Source organism: Chiloscyllium punctatum, chromosome 2 (genome assembly GCF_047496795.1).
Source record: "Chiloscyllium punctatum isolate Juve2018m chromosome 2, sChiPun1.3, whole genome shotgun sequence".
Classification (NCBI taxonomy): domain Eukaryota; kingdom Metazoa; phylum Chordata; class Chondrichthyes; order Orectolobiformes; family Hemiscylliidae; genus Chiloscyllium; species Chiloscyllium punctatum.
In genome coordinates this window covers 85,249,080-85,263,822 of record NC_092740.1, presented here as the reverse complement: position 1 = coordinate 85,263,822, position 14,743 = coordinate 85,249,080, and the positions used below count along the sequence as shown (strand labels likewise).

The window sequence follows — 14,743 nt, the reverse complement described above, 5'->3', positions numbered from 1 at the left end:
TCAGTATTGCTTCCAACAGTTTTCCCAGCACTGACATTAGATTGATTGGCCTGTAGATTTCTAGTTTATTTCTTCCTCCTTAAATAACGGTAGGACATTACCTGTCCTCCAATCCCCTGGCATCTCTCCTGTGGGCAGAAAGGAACTGAAAATTATTGTCAGCACAACTGTTATTTCCTCCCTTGCCTCACTCATCAGCCTGGGACACGTTTCATCTGACCCTGTAGATTTATTTACATTTACTTTATTAGTCATTCTTTAGTGTTTTTAATATTCTATTCAATCTTCTGATCTACCACTAATCTTCATGGAATTGTATGCTTTTGCTTTAATTCTGATATAATCTTTGACTTGTGTTTTTAGCCGTGAATGATGCACCCTTCTCCTAGAGTGTGTCTTTTTCACTGGAATATATGTTTGCTGAGTGTTATGAAGTATCTCCTTAACTTTTTTTTGTCCTTTACATATCCTCTGACTTATTGCTCAGCCTAATTTTCCTGTTCACTCTCTTTTCATTCCCGTATTCTTGCCATTATTTGAGTTGAAAACGTAAGCCTTTGTTCCATTCTCCTCTCCCTCAAATTGAATGCAAAGTTCAGTCATTTTATGATCACTGCTATCTAGGTGTGCCTAAGCTTGTGCCTTCCATCTGATTTTATTTCCTTTCTGTTTTAGTCACTATTCATAATATCGATTTCAGTGAGTGATATTGTTGAGGGTAAAAGGTAAATAAAGTTTGAGATTCAGCAAAGTCAAGAAGAGAAATCTGCACGGCATTAATCATTGGTGCCTTTTGCCAGGGCAGTTCATTCGGTTAACTATTTAGTTGGTTGGACTCTGAGGTCAGGTGATGACAGCAGAGTGAAGTGGCAGATGAGGAAACTCTGTATAATATCTGCAAATGCTCAGACTACGAAAATAAACTTCCAAAAGAAAGACATGCTGTAAACCTCCCAAGCATTGTGGGAACACTTTGTATCAGAGCAGCGACAGTATAATATTCTAATTTCTGTTCAGTAACTCACTGGCTTCTGCGGTGTTCCCTGTTCACACAACACATTTCTTTTCTAACTTTGTTTTTAAATTGATCCAATCTTAGGTTGATTCTTTCACCTCAGTACTGTGTACCTCAACACTTTACAGGTGTGGCGCTAAACTAAATAAATTTGACGTTGAAACATTTGCCAGAACAGATTGCAGGGCAGACCAGTTCTTCGATTGTCATTCAGACTGTCAACTACAAATTAATTTTAATCACAAGCGAAACCACAGAGTGACCAGGATCCATCACAAGCTCAGTTATATCAGAGCAGATGAACATCAATTATCAATTAAGTAATGGTCCAATAATCCTTTTTTGATTGTATCCAGACATAGTTTTGGATTCAAAGCAAGTAATTGAACTATTGATTGTTCACCTGGCATTTTAATTTGCTTATTTCTGTTTTGGTTATTACCAGTAATAATCTGGTCAAACAGATCTTTGGATCAACCATTTTCAGCTGCTTCAACAATTACCTTAGCCTCCACTATAAGGTCAGAAGTGGGGATGATTCATTGTGCAATTCCCAATGTTCAGCACCATTCACGATTCCTCAGGTACTGAAGCAGTCAATGTCCAAATGCAATAAGACCTGAACAATATACAGGCTTGGGGTGACAAGTGGCAAGTAACATTCACACCAGACAAATGCGAGGAAATGACTAACTCCTTTAAGAGACAATCCCACCATTACTTCTTGACATTCAATAGTGTTACCATTTTGACTCCCTAACATCAATATCCATGGTGTTATCATTGACCAGGAACTAGAGTTATGTAGTCATAGAGATGTACAGCATGGAAACAGACCCTTTGGTCCAACCCATCCATGCCTACCAGATATCCCAACCCAATCTAGTCCCACCTGCCAGTACCCGGCCCATATCCCTCCAAACCCTTCCTATTCATATACCCATCCAAATGCCTCTTAAATGTTGCAATTGTACCAGCCTCCACCACTTCCTCTGGCAGCTCATTCCATACACGTACCACCCTGTTTTTCTCTTTTATATCTTTCCTCTCTCACCCTAAACCTATGCCCTCTAATTCTGGACTCCCCGATCCCACAGAAAAGACTTTATCTATTTATCCTATCCATGCTCCACCTAATTTTGTAAACCTCGATAAGGTCACCCCTCAGCCTCCGACGCTCCAGGGAAAATAGCCCCAGCCTGTTCAGCCTCTCCCTACAGCTCAAATCCTCCAACCCTGGCAACATCCTTGTAAACCTTTTCTGAACCCTTTCAAGTTTCACAACATCTTTCCGATAGGAAGGAGACCAGGATTGCACGTAATATTCCAACAGTGGCTGAACCAATGTCCTGTACAGTCGCAACATGACCTCCCAACTCCTGTACTCAATACTCTGACCAATAAAAGAAAGCATACCAAATGCCTTCTTCACTATCCTATCTACCTGCGACTCCACTTTCAAGGAGCTATGAACCTACACTCCAAGGTCTCTTTGTTCAGCAACACTCCCTAGGACCTTACCATTAAGTGTATAAGTCCTACTAAGATTTGCTTTCCCAAAATGCAGCACCTCGCATTTATCTGAATGAAACTCCACTGCCACTTCTCAGCCCATTGGCCCATCTGGTCCAGATCCTGTTGTAATCTGAGGTAACCCTCTTCGCTGTCCACTACACCTCCAATTTTGGTGTCATCAGGAAACTTACTAACTGTACCTCTTATGCTCACATCCAAATCATTTATGTAAATGACAAAAAGTAGAGGACCCAGCACTGATCCTTTTGGCACTCTACTGGTCACAGGCCTCCAGTCTGAAAAACAACCCTCTACCACCACCCTCTGTCTTCTATCTTGAGCCAGTTCTGTATCCAAATGGCTAGTTCTCCCTTTATTCCATGAGGTCTAACCTTGCTAATCAGTCTCCCATGGTGAACCTTGTCGAATGCCTGACTGAAATCCATATAGATCACATCTACAGCTCTGCCCTCATCAATCTTCTTTGTTACTTCTTCAAAAAAATTCAAACAAGTTTGTGAGACGTGATTTCCCACGCACAAAGCCATATGGACTATCCCTTATCAATCCTTGCCTTTCCAAATACATATACCTCCTGTCCCTCAGGATTCCCTCCAACAACTTGCCCAACCACTGAGGTCAGGCTCACCAGTCTATAGTTCCCTGGCTTGTCTTTATCGTCCTTCTTATACAGTGGCACCACGTTTGCCAACCTCCAGTCTTCTGGCACCTCACCTGTGACTATCGATGATACAAATATCTCAGCAAGAGGCCCAGCAATCACTTCTCTAGCTTTCCACAGAGTTCTCGGTACACCTGATCAGGCCCTGGGGATTTATCAACCTTTAACTGTTTCAAGACATCCAGCATTTCCCCCTCTGTAATATGGACATTTTGCAAGATGTCACCATCTATTTCCCTACAGTCTATATCTTCCATGTCCTTTTCCAGAGTAAATACTGATGCAAAATATTCATTTAGTATCTCCCCCATTTTCTGTGGCTCCACACAAAGGCCGCCTTGCTGATCTTTGAGGGGCCCTATACTCTCCCTAGTTACCCTTTTGTCTTTAATATATTTGTAAAAACCTTTTGGATTCTCCTTAATTCTATTTACGAACGCTTTCTCATGTCCCCTTTTTGCCCTCCTGATTTCCCTCTTAAGTATACTCCTACTTCCTTTATACTCTTCTAAGGATTCTCTCGATCTATCCTGTCTATACCTTACATATGCTTCCTTCTTTTTCTTAACCAAACCCTCAATTTCTTTAGTCATCGAGCATTCCCTATACCTACAAGCCTTCCCTTTCACCCTGACAGGAATATACTTTCTCTGGATTCTTGTTATCTCATTTCTGAAGGCTTCCCATTTTCCAGGCGTCCCTTTACCTGTGAACATCTGCTTCCAATCAGCTTTCGAAAGTTCTTGCCTAATACCGTCAAAATTGGCCTTTCTCTAATTTAGAACTTCAACTTTTAGATCTGGTCTATCCTTTTCCATTACGAGTTTAAGACAAATAGAATTATGGTCGCTGGCCCCAAAGTGCTGTCCCACTGACACCTTAGTCACCTGCCCTGCCTTATTTCTCAAGAGTCCAGATTACAGAGGGGGAAGTGCTGGATGTCTTGAAACAGTTAAAGGTTGATAAATCCCCAGTTCCTGATCAGGTGTACCCGAGAACTCTGTGGAAAGCTAGAGAAGGTGCATTCACATACTGAAACAGAAAATTGTCTTGTATGCACTTAAGAAATTCCTCTCCATCTAAACCTTTATCAGTTGCTGTTTGGCAAGTTAAAATCTCCTTCCATAACTACCCTATTATTCTTACAGATAGCTGAGATCTCCTTACAAATTTGTTTCTCAATTTCCCTCTGACTATTGGGGGGTCTATAATACAATCCCAATAAGGTGATCATCCCTTTCTTATTTCTCAGTTCCACCCAAATAACTTCCCTGTATGTATTTCCGGGCATATCCTCCCTCAGCACAGCTGTAATGCTATCCCTTATCAAAAATGCCACTCCCCTCCTCTGTTGCCTCCCTTTCTATCCTTCCTGTAGCATTTGTATCCTGGAACATTAAGCTGCCAGTCCTGCCCATCCCTGAGCCATGATTCTGTAATTGCTATGATATCCTAGTCTCATGTTCCTAACTGTGCCCTGAGTTCATCTGCCTTCCCTGTTAGGCCCCTTGCATTGAAATAAATGCAGTTTAATTTATTAGTCCTACCTTGTCCCTGCCTGCCCTGATTGTTTGACTCGCTTCTGTTCTCAACTGTACCAGTCTCAGATTGATCTCTTTCCTCACTATCTCCCTGGGTCCCACCCCCCCCCACCTTACTAGCTTAAATCCTCCCAAGCAGTTCGAGCAAATTTCCCTGCCAGTATATTAGTCCCCTTCCAATTCAGGTGCAACCACCCTTCTTGTACAGGTCACTTCTACCTCAAAAGAGATTCCAATGATCCAAAAATGTGAATCCTTCTCCCATACACCAGCTCCTCAGCCATGCATTCATCTGTTCTATCCTCCTATTCCTGCCCTCACTAGCTCATAGCACTGGGAGTAATCCAGATATTACTACCCTTGAGGACCTCCTTTTTAAATTTCTGCCTAACTCTCTGTATTATCCCTTCAGAATCTCAACCTTCTCCCTTCCTATGTCGTTCGTTCCAATGTGGACAATGACCTCTTGCTGGCCCCTCTCCCTCGTGAGAACATTCTGCACCGTCTCTGAGACATCCTTTATCCTGGCGCCAGGGGAACAACACACTATTCTGCTTTTTCTCTGCTGGCCACAGAAACGTCTGTCTGTACCTCAGACTAGAATCCCCGAACACAATTGATCTCTTGGAAGCCGACATGCCCCTCATTGCATTAGAGCCAGTCTCAATACCAGAAACTTGGCTGTTCGTGCTACGTTCCCCTGAGAATCCATCACACCCTGCATTTTCCAAAACAGCATACCTGTTTGAAATGGGTATATCCACAAAAGACTCCTGCCCTAGGTGCCGACCTCTCTTACCTTTCCTGGAGTTAACCCATCTATGTGACTGTATCTGAGATTTTCCCCCCTTCCTATAACTGCCATCCATCACATACTGTTGCTGTTGCAAATTTCTCATCGCTTCTATCTGTTTCTCCAACCAATCCACTCGATCCGATATGACTCGCATCCAACAGCATTTATGGCAGATATAATCTGCAGTAACCCTTAAGCTCTCTTTAAACTCCCACATCTGACAAGAAGTTTCTATCACTAACACAGTCTTGTCACACAAGTGTTTTGGTTACAAGAGCAGGTCAGAGGCTAGAAATCCTGGAGAGAGTAACTCTCCTCCTGACTCCCCTATAACCATCTACTAGGAACAAGTTGGGAGTGTGATGGAATAATCCCCACTTGCCTGGATGGGTGAGCTCCAACAACACTCGATAGTTACATCCCATTCAGAACAAAGCAATCTGCTTGATTGCCACCACATCCACAAACGTTGAGCCACTCTAACACCAACATTCAGAAGCAGCAGTGTGAACCATTTATAAGATACACTGCAGAAATTCACCAAACACCTTAGACAGCACCTTCCAAACCCACAACCACTGACATCTAGAAGGTCAAGGACAGCAGGTACATGGGAACACTACAGCGAGCAAGTTCTCGTTCAAGCCACTCACCATCTTGGTTTACAAATATATCGCCATTCCTTAAGTGTCACCTGGGTCAAACTTTTGGAACTCTCTTCCTGTTGGCATTGTGGATGTACTTACACTTAATGGGCTGCAATGGTTCAAGTAGGCAGCTCATCACCACCTTCTCAAAGACAATTGGGGATGAGCAATAAGTGCTGATCCAGCCAGCAATGCTCACATCCCATGAATGAATTAAAAAAAGAAAGTACTGTACGAGAGGAGATCATTCAACCCTTTGTACCTGCACTTGGAAAGTATATCTAGTGAGTCCACCTACACTACATCTTCCTATCTCCTAATAGTCCTGCAAGGATATTCGTTTAATGTAAAAATCCAGTCCATTTTGAATTTTACTACTTCTCTTATCTTTTCTGGCAGCACAAGTGGTCCTTCCATAATTGTGAATCTGCCTTGGTGTCTCAGATCCTGACTGTGATACTTTTACGGTTATTGTGGCTAAATCTGTCTTGTTGCTGCCACCATGTTCATTTTCCAGAGGTGCAGTAGGACCTCTGTTTTACCACGTGCAGACGCAGACTTTCACCATGTCTCTCACATTGAGAGCAGCTTGGTGGAAATCTCTCGCCTAAGTTACTTACTCACAATTTGTTAGAGTTTGATTTTACTTGAAATGTTTTAGCAAATCTCTGTGAAGATACTTTCAATCTTAGAATTTGATTGAGTGCATTCAATGTCATTGGGTTGACAGCGTGACATTACTTCCAGTTTCTAAAGCTGAGATTATGAGACAATGGTCAAAAAGCAATTTCCTTCTGGATTGTAAAGTGTTCTGAAAGATTTTCCATTTGTAAAGTACACTACAGACATGTATATAGTTGATGTACTTTCAGCATTTCATTATATGACTATGTGCTGTTACTTCCATTCCATACAGGTCAAATTCATGTGTTATTGATGGTAAGTCGTAAGATTTTGAATGTTCAAATGTATATGCATTTGAAACAACTCCACCTCCTTGATTTTTATATTAATTATTGAGGTTTTGACATTGAATATATAGCTCAAAATTACAGACAGTTGAGTTAAAAATTGGAAAAATAATTTCTTCTGAAAGCAGAATTGTGCAATTCCCAGTCTCTAATCTGAGTATATTACAGCTCCTTCGTCTGCAACCAAGCTTAGCAATTGGGCAAAGTCATCAGCTCCACTCCCCTGGATGGAGCAATAAATTATTTAATTCATCCAGGTTGCTGCAGACTCCTGACCAGTCCAACTGCTCTCCTGAAAACCAATGTTATTTCCTAATGTAAATTATTTCTGATTTAAGTCACCATTATCACTGAATTACCTCATCAGTTGCATTAATAAAGAGGAGCTTCATTGCTTCTCGAGGCCTCAAATGGAGACCTTGGTCTTCCCTTTCTTCATTACTGCCAAAACCTCCTCTGTCCTGACTTTACCACCTTATACTCCCATTTGAACCAGAACATAGCCAGATGTAACGACTTGTCCCACCTAATTCCCAAGCTGCCTGTTGACCAGAAAGCAGATCAGTTGTTTTTTTCAGAGAATTCATGTAACTGAATTCCCAAACTCTCCTGATTGCCACTGGCTTTGGGCTGTGCCTTTTTGGGGCTGATATTTCAATTGTATTAAGTTATAGTCCAACAGGTTTAATTGGAAGCACACTAGCTTTTGGACCGCTGCTCCTTCATCAGGTGATGTGGAGTACACGATTGTAAGACACAGAATTTATAGCAAAAGTTTACAGTGTGATGTAAATGAAATTATACATTGAAAAATCGCTTGATTGTTTGTTTAGTCTCTCATCTGTTAGAATGAACGTGTTAGTTTCACTTCTTTCATATGTAGGTCGCAAAACGTTTTTTTAGAAGTTACATTCTCAGGTGAACTTTAACAATTGGTATCAGCCCAGATAATCAGTTATATCACACTGTAAGCTTCTGCTATAAATTCTGTGTCTTACAATTGTGTACTCTAGCTGGAGGAGCAACGCTCTGAAAGCTAGTGCTTCCTATTAAACCTGTTGGACTATAACCTGGTGTTGTGTGATTTTTAACTTTATACACCCCAGTCCAACACTGGCATCACCAAATCAGTTTTATCAAGATCTTCTCCAATGCTGTTGAAATTGGAGGGGTTTCTGTCATGCTAACAACTGGAATCCATTAAATTTACTCACTAAACAAAAACATTTAAGATTTTTTAAAAAACTCGACAAGAGTAATGTATCTGCCTTGATGTTTATCTATTGATAACCAGGATGCATTGTGTTTCAGGATTTGTTACCTCATTTAAAACCTCTCAGGATCTGAACTATCATTACTCTGGTAAGGAGAAAGTGAACACAATTCATCAAATCTCCAGTTATCTATTCTGAGCTCAGCAAACTAAGTATTCATTGTTCACAGCTCACAAAACTTGAGAGAAAAGACAGTATCAAATTGTACAGCATCTAACATTTCTATTTTATTAATAGCTATTTTCTGTGTTATGCTTGTGCCTGTAATGTTATGCAACTAATTACTATGGAGACTGGTGTTTTTACTTGCAAATCTCAAATGCATGTAATAGCAGTCCCAGAGTAAAGATATTCAATAGAAAATAGGAGCAGGAATAGGTCATTTGGCCCTTCAATCCTGTTCTCTCTCCATCTACTTGCAGGGAGTTATAATCAGGTTAGATCTCTCTGGCCATCCCATTTTGTTTCTAAATCTTTTGAAAATGTTGCTTTTTTTCCTTCAATGATAAATGTTTTAGGCTCAAATAACAGTACAAATAAAATAATTTTATCAGACAAGAGGGATAGGATTATGGTATAGAAGAAGAAATAAGTAAGCACCTCATAAATGTGCATTACCAATCAGTAAGACAGTTTATCAGCATTGTCTCACCTTGAGCCATTTTTGGATTTGGCTAGAATGGGGCCAGAACCACAAGTGACAGGGTAGCTTCATTAAAATATTCACCAAGGTTCCACAGATAGCACTTTCTAAACCCTTGACCACTACCATTTCAAAGGGCAAGGGCAGTAGATACATGGGAACTATCTGCAAGCTCCCCTCCATTTTGACTTGGAAAAATATCACCGATCCTTCGCTGTCACTGGGTCAAACGTCTGGAACTCTCTCCCAAATGGCAAATGGACTGCAACAGTTCCAAGAAGGGAGATCATCACCCTTTTTTCAAAGGCATCTAGGGACAGGCAATATAACTTGGCCAATGATGCCCACATCTCATGATGACTTAAAATAGAAATAAATTGCCCAGTAATTATCTCTGCCCCTTCAAATGCACTCAGTCAGTTTCTTGGTGACAGACCAGAGGACCAGCATTCTACTACAACTCTGTACCTCCAAAGTAAGACCCCTAACTATGCCTCTCACCACTACCCCATCTACTGGCTGCATCTCTGACTGCAGGTCACCCTGTGAAGTGATTTCTCTTCCACAGTGGTGAGGTAACAAATGTGGTGTAAGTTAGATCAAATCTTTTAAAAGTGATAAGAGGATTAGATTACTTACAGTGTGGGAACAGGCCCTTCAGCATAACAAGTCCACACCGACCCTCCAAACAGCAACCCACCCAGACCCATTCCTTTACATTTATCCCTTCACCTAACACTATAGACATTTGAGGATGTCACCTAGACAGGGGACGAAACGTCTGCAACACAAATTCCCAGCTCGGCGAACAGAACCACAACAACGAGCACCCGAGCTACAAATCTTCTCACAAACTTTGAACTACAGACAATTTAGCATGGCCAATTCACCTAACCTGCACATTTTTGGACTGTAGGAGAAAACTGGAGCACCCGGAGGAAACCCACGCAGACACAGGGAGAATGTGCAAACTCCACACAGACAGTTCCCTGTGATGGGAATTGAACCCGGGTCTTCTGGTGCTGTGAGGCAGCAGTGCTAACCACTAAAGAATCTTTCTTTCGTTGTTTGTTTTCTCCTTCCTTCTGTTTGCCCAATCCATTGTGTAGGGAGAGAGTAATTCTTGAAAAAAATAACCTGTTTTCATTTTAATTGGCTACAAAATAGTTTTTCAGGTAAAATGTCTCAAGATGGAGATGCTTTCCTCAATGGCAGGTTGCAGCCCCCTCATGCACTTAATTAAGTTAGATTATAAGGTAAATTAATTAAATAAGCAGACATTCTGTCCTCTAATTTGCTTGTCCAGTCAAAATTGATGTCAGTTGACTGCTGCTGACAGTGTCAGGTTAGGATTCACGTTTGACCCAATGACAGCTCTTGCCCAAAATGGAAAAGTCCTTCTCATCATATCTTATTAAAACATGGTTAAACTTATTCATTGTGATGCCTTTTTATAGCTTCATTAAAGTTTTTGCATCACAACCTTAGCTTTTCCAATAGGCTTTGACTTGATTTTTCTTTCTCTCGGAACTGAAACTCTGCCATTGAATGTGACATTTTCCAGGATGTTTCAGCAAGGTTCAGTCAGCTGTACATTTTTCAGTGGGTTCGAAAACTTTTCACTCAGTAGCTCTCACTTAAAGAATTTTGAGAAGTTAAAGGGCAATTTTGACAAAACTTTAATGAAGTAAAATTTGTTTTGAGCATATGTTAAACAGCAGACAGATTAACCCATATATTTAGAAGGATGGAGTGGGGATACATATCATGGTAGAATGTGAAGATTGGGAAAGTTGAAATCACTCAAATTTAACAGTGGCATTATAATCTTTTGTTCCATTTCCTGTCCTGTGGAAGTGCAGCACCATTTTAGCACTCTTCATCACAGCTATAGCCAGACTGCCTTTAAGGAATGCCACCGCAAAACAACTAGTTATGTTTTAATAGAGAAAGGTATCCCAATTCAGATATACTGGGTGATTAAAGGACTTTTAAGGAGGTGTCTGCACATGTATGTAGATAGATGATGGCTCAGCGTTTTGCATCAAAGTAATAAGACATCGAATTGCTCCCGCTTCATCTGGTTTCCTAGCTGCTTGATCACACCAAGGGAATAAGCTGCAAAAATGCTTTTTAATAGGGAGGGAATAAAGTTTCATCATAGAGCTGCTGATCTAACTGTCCTTCCAAAGAAATGGTACTTGTTTTCAACAGGGTAAACTAAGCACATTTGAAGAGTGGGAGATAAGGCATTTTTAATGTAAACTTTTAACATTGTTTTAAATATGTTTTTTTTGCAGCTGTTGAAAGAAATAATTTAATGAGGCTTGCCCAGACAATACCATTCACCCCCGTTGATCTCTTTGGTAATATTAATGTACTTCTGTTTTGATTTAAATATGTCATTGCTTGTGGGACAGGGATTGTTAGTTGGGAGAACAAAATGATGATGTTGGGCAGTGTGTTCTGCTCAGTGAAAGCACAGATCTGGCACATTCTTATTGATCAGTAGTTAGCAATGCTGCCACACTTAACCAAAGACCTGTGTTTGATTCCTCCCTTTGGCGACCGTCTGTGTGAAGTTTGCACATTCTCACTGTATTTGTGTGGGTTGCCTCCAAATGATCCGTGTTCCTCTCACAGTCCAAAGATTTGCAGGTTAGGTTTTTGGCCATGTTAATTTGACCATAGTGTCCAGGGATGTGCAGACTAGGTCGCTTAGCCATGGGGAATGCAGGGTTACAGGGATACAGTAGGGGTCTGGGTCTGGTTCTGGGTGGGATACTGTTTGAAGGGTCAGTGTGTACCAATGGGCAAAATAGCCTGCTAGCAATGATGTAATTTCTTCCTAAGGCTCAGTGGTGAGCACTGCTGCCTCAGCGCCGGGGTTTGATTCCAGCCTTGGGTGATTGTCTGTATGGAGTTTGCATATTCTCCCCGTGTCTGCGTGGGTTTTCTCCGGGTGCTCCGGTTTCCTCCCACAGTCAAGAGATGTGCAGGTTAGGTGAATTGGCCTTGCTAAGTTCCCATAACGTTCAGGGTTGTGTAGGTTAGGTGCACTAGTCAGGGGTAAATGTAGAGTAATGGGGGACTGAATCTGGGCGGGTTACTCTTCGGAGGGTCAGTGTGGACTTGCTAGGCCGAAGGGCCTGTTTCCACACTGTAGGGATTCTATGATTCTAAAATCAAAATGAGAATCTTTACTTTCGTTGTTTGTTTTCTCCTTCCTTCTGTTTGCCCAATCCATTGTGTAGGGAGAGAGTAATTCTTGAAAAAAATAACCTGTTTTCATTTTAATTGGCTACAAAATAGATTTGAAGGCTAGTTTTTCAGGTAATCCTTACATACTTGGTATGTGTTTTATGCATTGGAACCTGAACAGAACTTGAATAAAGTAAAAGACTGTGGTGCCCAGAAGTACTTGGATGAGCAATTGGTTCACGTTGCTTGAAAATGTCCATATTTTTTGAATATTATAAAGTTGTCAATAGAGATATTGGTACAACAGTGCACTTTTTGCAAATGTTAACATGTTGAAGGTACCACTATCATTTTGTACTTTTGTGCAGCTGGTGAGGAGGTAACCATTTACAAGTTGGAGGAGAGTTCACCAGTAAACCTGGACAAGAGCATGTCCTCCTGGTCTCAACATGGTTTGGCTGCCATGATTCATGTCCTTTCCAAGGAAGAAATGGATGGAGGTCTTCGTCGGGCTATGAAGGTGTGCTGCACTTGGTCAGAAGAAGATGTGCTGAAAAGTGGGCAAACTTACATCATAAAGTCCTTCCTGCCAGAAGTAGTCAAAACTTGGCAGAAAATCTTTAATGAAGGAACTGTGCTCCATCTGTGTCTGAGGGTAAGTGATTGGAGGTGAATGGGAGGACTTATCAATATTTTTGAGGGCTGGAGGATGCAGCTAAAGATTTCCAATGCTCTAGGTAACTTCTGCTCATATCCTAAATATGTTAGTTTCCAACCTGTCCTCAAAGTTTCTATTGAATTTGTGTGCAATAGAGTTTCTAATTGATTTTTACCAATCCAGCAGCATTGATGGAGCTCAGATACCCAGGGTAACTACTCCCCATGTTCCTGACCAGCAAAGGGCTCAAGAAAGGATTGACAGCTGGTATGCCTGGAAGATCAAAGTCAACTTGTCTCAGGAATGGAATTTGGGATATAACCCTGAAAGGATCTCTGAGAATTCATTTTAAATAAATTCAGCTCCCTAATAAAGGGATAACTGATGAAGGGGAGGCAATGGCCAAGAGGTATTATCGCTGGACTGTTAATCCAGTATCTTCTCGCCAGTCCCACCCCCAACATCCTATTTATCTCTCAGCTCCACACCCTCCACACCCCCCCAATTTCCTGATGAAGGGCTAATGTCTGAAACGTTGACTCTCCTCCTCGGATGCTGCCGTGCTTTTCCAGCACCACACTTTTTAATACTGACTCTCCAGCATCTGTGGTCCTCATTTTCTCTCAGTCACTGTTAATCCAGAGAACTAAGTAATATTCTGAGGAATTGAGTTTGAATCCCACCATGGCCGATTATTTGAATTTTTAAAAAAATGGAATTAAGCATGCAATGATGACCGAGAAATCACTGTTGAATGTCAGAAAAACCCACCCGGTTCGCTAAAGTCCGTTAGGGAAGAAAACTGCCATCCTCACCTGGTCTGGCCTACATGTGACTCCAGACCCACAGCAATGTGGTTGACTGTTAACTGCCCTCTGGCTAATTAGGGATGGACAATAAGTGCTGGCCTGGTCAATGATGTCCACATTGCCAGAATGAATAAAAAAAACTGTGAAAAATTCTATGTGCAGGTCATTAATTTCACATAGTCCCATCCCCTTACCTCACATACTCTGGTTGTCAGCCAGTGATCCTGGAAAGCCTCATCAGAGAAGGGAGGTGCCATCCTAATCCTCAATAACTCCTCTCCACCCACCTACAGGTGTGCGCAGGCAGAAGCACACACACACGCCTAATCCTGTTTCCCTATCAACATTCAGGTTTTTGTTTGCTAATATTGCCAACAGTAATCCTTAAGCTATGAACAAACAATTTCTTCAGGATCATATACATTCATTTTACAAGGGCGTGTGTTACAATTTTAAATTCCTTTAACCCTCATTCTCCAGACACAATTTTAAATTTTACAATTTTACCTGTTGTAGTAACTGAGCCCTTTGCTCATTACAGGACAGTCTCAGGATAATAAATTTTGATAGTATGCATACAGTAATGAAGAATGACCGTTTAATTTGCTCAATTTGTTAAATTTATCTGAGACTTAGAAAGGATCAGCGTTGCCTTGAAAATCAATTGAAGGGGAGAGTGTAGGACTTTGGTTGGGGTTGGAGGAAGGGTGAGTAGATGGAGGTCACTAACACTAGTTAAGAGAGTGACAAGACAAGAAAACTGTTTTTTCTCAGCAGCCCACTACCCCCAACCTTCCTAATGCTGGATGCTTCAATCAGGCTGTAAAGGCATTGTATATGGCAATCTCATCCTCACCTGTCATTTCTCCCAGAAACCTGCTCGCAATTCAAAATCTATAAGTGCTTTCTTTTCGACTTCTTTCTGTGTAGTACCTCCCTGGCTTGCCTTTAGTTGACTGTCATCAGTGATCCCTTTAGTAGACCTTAGTAA

General features: G+C 41.3%; 1 protein-coding gene across 4 annotated transcripts in view; it reads left to right on the top strand.

Annotated features, from left to right (window-relative positions):
- The window catches only part of trpm6 (transient receptor potential cation channel, subfamily M, member 6), a 168,667-nt gene that overhangs the window by 133,454 nt on the left and 20,470 nt on the right, over window positions 1-14,743 (top strand). For all 4 annotated transcript variants that reach the window (XM_072585013.1, XM_072585004.1, XM_072584993.1 and 1 more), the window contains 4 exons: window positions 7,113-7,135; window positions 8,479-8,529; window positions 11,385-11,450; window positions 12,654-12,940. In XM_072585013.1, the coding sequence (XP_072441114.1) occupies window positions 7,113-7,135; window positions 8,479-8,529; window positions 11,385-11,450; window positions 12,654-12,940 (427 nt within the window). The remainder of the gene's footprint in view (window positions 1-7,112; window positions 7,136-8,478; window positions 8,530-11,384; window positions 11,451-12,653; window positions 12,941-14,743) is intronic.